The 3077-nt window shown below is 26.9% G+C and overlaps 1 protein-coding gene across 1 annotated transcript in view; it reads left to right on the top strand.

Annotated features, from left to right (window-relative positions):
- The first annotated feature begins 680 nt into the window (after nt 1–680).
- Nucleotides 681–3077, top strand: part of LOC139425044 (uncharacterized) — an 11120-nt gene continuing 8723 nt past the window's right edge. Inside the window, exon 1 of the mRNA XM_071178039.1 lies at nt 681–844. Within this exon, the coding sequence (XP_071034140.1) occupies nt 681–844 (164 nt within the window). The remainder of the gene's footprint in view (nt 845–3077) is intronic.

Raw genomic sequence — 3077 nt, 5'->3', positions numbered from 1 at the left:
ATATAATTCCAAATTTTATTTAATTTTAATTTTTTAAATTTAATATTTTTTTTAAAATTTTGTTTAATTACATTTTTTTTTGAAAAAGTTGCTTAATAAGTTGTTAATAACAAGATAAACTTATACTGAAAATTTCATACTAATCTCTTGATAATTTCTAAAAAAAATTTGAAAGTCCTTTGCCACCTTGGTTCACATAAGCAAGATTTTAAAGTAGGACAACATATGGTAGTACTTATTTGGACATATTTTTCGAACTTATTTTGACATTTTCAAATTTGACTGTCTATGGACGCTAATCCTTTAACTTAATAACTATCTGTCAATAGTTGACAGACTTTTTTTTTCTCTTAACATTTCGATATTGTGTAAGCACCCATTTTGAGCTCATTCAGAAGTAAGTTAATACAATTTTATAAGGTAAATAATAAGTGATAATGATTCTAAAAACGTATTTTGTGAGTAATCTTTATTAAACATCCTGTAAATAAATATTTTAATGAAGCGTTATTCAAACAATTTCTCTTCGTAGTTTTCTAGTCTACCTTAATTAATTTTCATCCTTTTTTGTATTTTAAATTCAAATTGAAATAATTGTTTGTTGAAAATTATTGCGTTTATTAATTTTTGTTCTATGTTTAGTATATCTCATATTGTTTTAATATTTTCAGAATTTAAACATGGCTCAACGTCCAATGGCTCCCCCACCTTATGGAGCATATGAACAACCACCTGCAGCTTATATTGGTCAACCAGATTATTGGGCTCAGCGAAATACTTTTAATCCAATAGTACAGCAACCTTTGGGAGGATATTATCCATCACAACCACCTCTTCAGCCTGGGTAAGTAATGTTAAATCCTTGCGTCTATTCTGATTGCTCAAATAATTGTAAAATTATTTCCTATACCATATTTAAAAACATAACCTGTGAAATTGAACCATTTAGTCAGTTGATTAAAAGAAATGGCGCAATTAACATTTATTTTTTCATAGTTATCTGTCAAGCTCGTTTTCTGTATCTATATTATATTTATCAGTTTTGATCCGAAACTATGATAAAGGTATAAAGTAAATGATACTCTATGTCTTTTTGGATAATAAATGAAGCATTGATCCAAAATTATGGATAAAAGTATACAGTTGATGATACTCTATGTCAAAGTTTTTGGGATACGGAAAAAAAATCAAAGAATTTTTTCTATTGAGTAATAAATGAAGCATTGATCCTAAACTATGGTTTTGAATTTCGACCCTAACTATGGTTAAAAACATGAAGTTGGTGTCACATTATGTCGACGTTTACGGGTTACAGAAAAAAATCAAAAGAATCCTTTTTTCGACAATAAATGAAGCATTGATCCAAAACTATGGATAAAGATAAAAAGTTGGTGTCACTTTATGTCAATGTTTACGGGTTACGGAAAAAATCAAAAGAATTTTGCTTTTGAGTAATAAATGAAGCATCGAATTAACCTTATTATTTTACTCGTTTCACTTGATATATGTGTATACGTAACTTTACAATGCAAAAGATATGGACTCGTATTACGAATAAAAATATACAGAATAATTATAAGGAGATAAATAAATAAACAAAACAAATACCAGAAATATACTCAAAGAAGCATTGCTTCAGTGTATATTGGTTTAAAATTAAGATTTTCCTTTTTTCCAAAATAAATTAGTATTTATTTGTTGCATCATGAGTAAAACGTCTTTCTCAAAATTTTACTTGCTTGGTAAATTTTGATACATAACGCCTTAAATACTCGTATACTTTCAATGAAAAATTGAATTGCAAGAAAATTCTCCTTTACCTTCTAAAAGAGAAAAACCATGAAAACCTTCAAAGATCTGTTTAAATACAGCTAAAGGATTATCGATCAGTAGTTTAGTTTGTATGGTCAAAACTAAAAGTATGGTAAAAGCAACCAGAATATGGTAAAATTTACTATATTCCTAACTTATAAAAACACCAAAAAGTTGAATGACTTTTACTAATGTGCTTTGTTAATGATTTCGGTAAAATTAATGATAAAATATGGTTTTTATAATATGTGATAAATTTAGTAAATGGGGTAAATTTGGGTACTTTTATCATGATACCATAGAGCATGACTTAAAAACCATTTATTTGGTTTAATCAACTTATTGGTTTTGTTATCTTTACAAAATGAGTGGTAATACGAACTATAATTTTGAGAACCAGAATGCCCGATAAACCGTTATCATAAGAACGAAATAACTGCCAAATTAATTGTATATATACAGTATATTTTGGTTTTTATTACCAGAAATAAGGGTTTTTTAGCATTAATATCCTAACCAAACAATACAATAATTTTAACAGAAATTCTTTTTTTCGCGTAAAAAGAAAGATAGGTGTAATATAATTGGCATTTCAGGATTTAATGAATAATTGTTCTAATCGTTCTAATAATCTAAATTCTTTACAATCCTTACAATTTCATATTTGTTTGTCTAAACCGTAAGTTCTCAATATTTTCAATATAACTGCAGTCCTTCTTTTGCAAAGCTACTATGTATGCGTATATATGGGTCATTCTCACAAAAACAGTCATTTTCATGTCCCCAGTATATTTTATGTTTGTTTTACAGCTTACGAAAAAAAAAATTCAGGGAAAGTGTCCTTCAGAATGCAAGCTAACAAAAGAATGAAAATAAAATTATCAATTTTTATTTTATTTTTATTTTAGGTAATTAAAATATACCAATATGTCATTCCCTCACTTGTCCCCACTGCTGATTTAAAAAAAGAAACAAAATTGTTTCTGAAATAAATTTTTTTTTTTTTACAAATTCGAGTTTTTAATTTCAGAATACTGAAAATATAGAATTCAGAAAATCAATTTCAAATTTAATTTCTGATAAAAATATTAACACAGCACTATTTTAAACTTTGTCCCCAGTGTTTCGCGTCATTCCCTCACAACAATGTTCTTATCACCTGCAATCTTCTTAGAATAAAAATATTTTAATAAAAACTTCAGAAGTTAACAACTGGCATCATAGAACAAAATTGCAGTATGTTTCCATCTTCAACTTAAAGAAGC

The sequence above is a fragment of the Parasteatoda tepidariorum genome, chromosome 2, assembly GCF_043381705.1.
Source record: "Parasteatoda tepidariorum isolate YZ-2023 chromosome 2, CAS_Ptep_4.0, whole genome shotgun sequence".
In the NCBI taxonomy this organism is placed as follows: Eukaryota; Metazoa; Arthropoda; class Arachnida; order Araneae; family Theridiidae; genus Parasteatoda; species Parasteatoda tepidariorum.
Note: the sequence above shows the minus strand (reverse complement) of the source record. Positions and strands in the feature narration are given on the sequence as shown.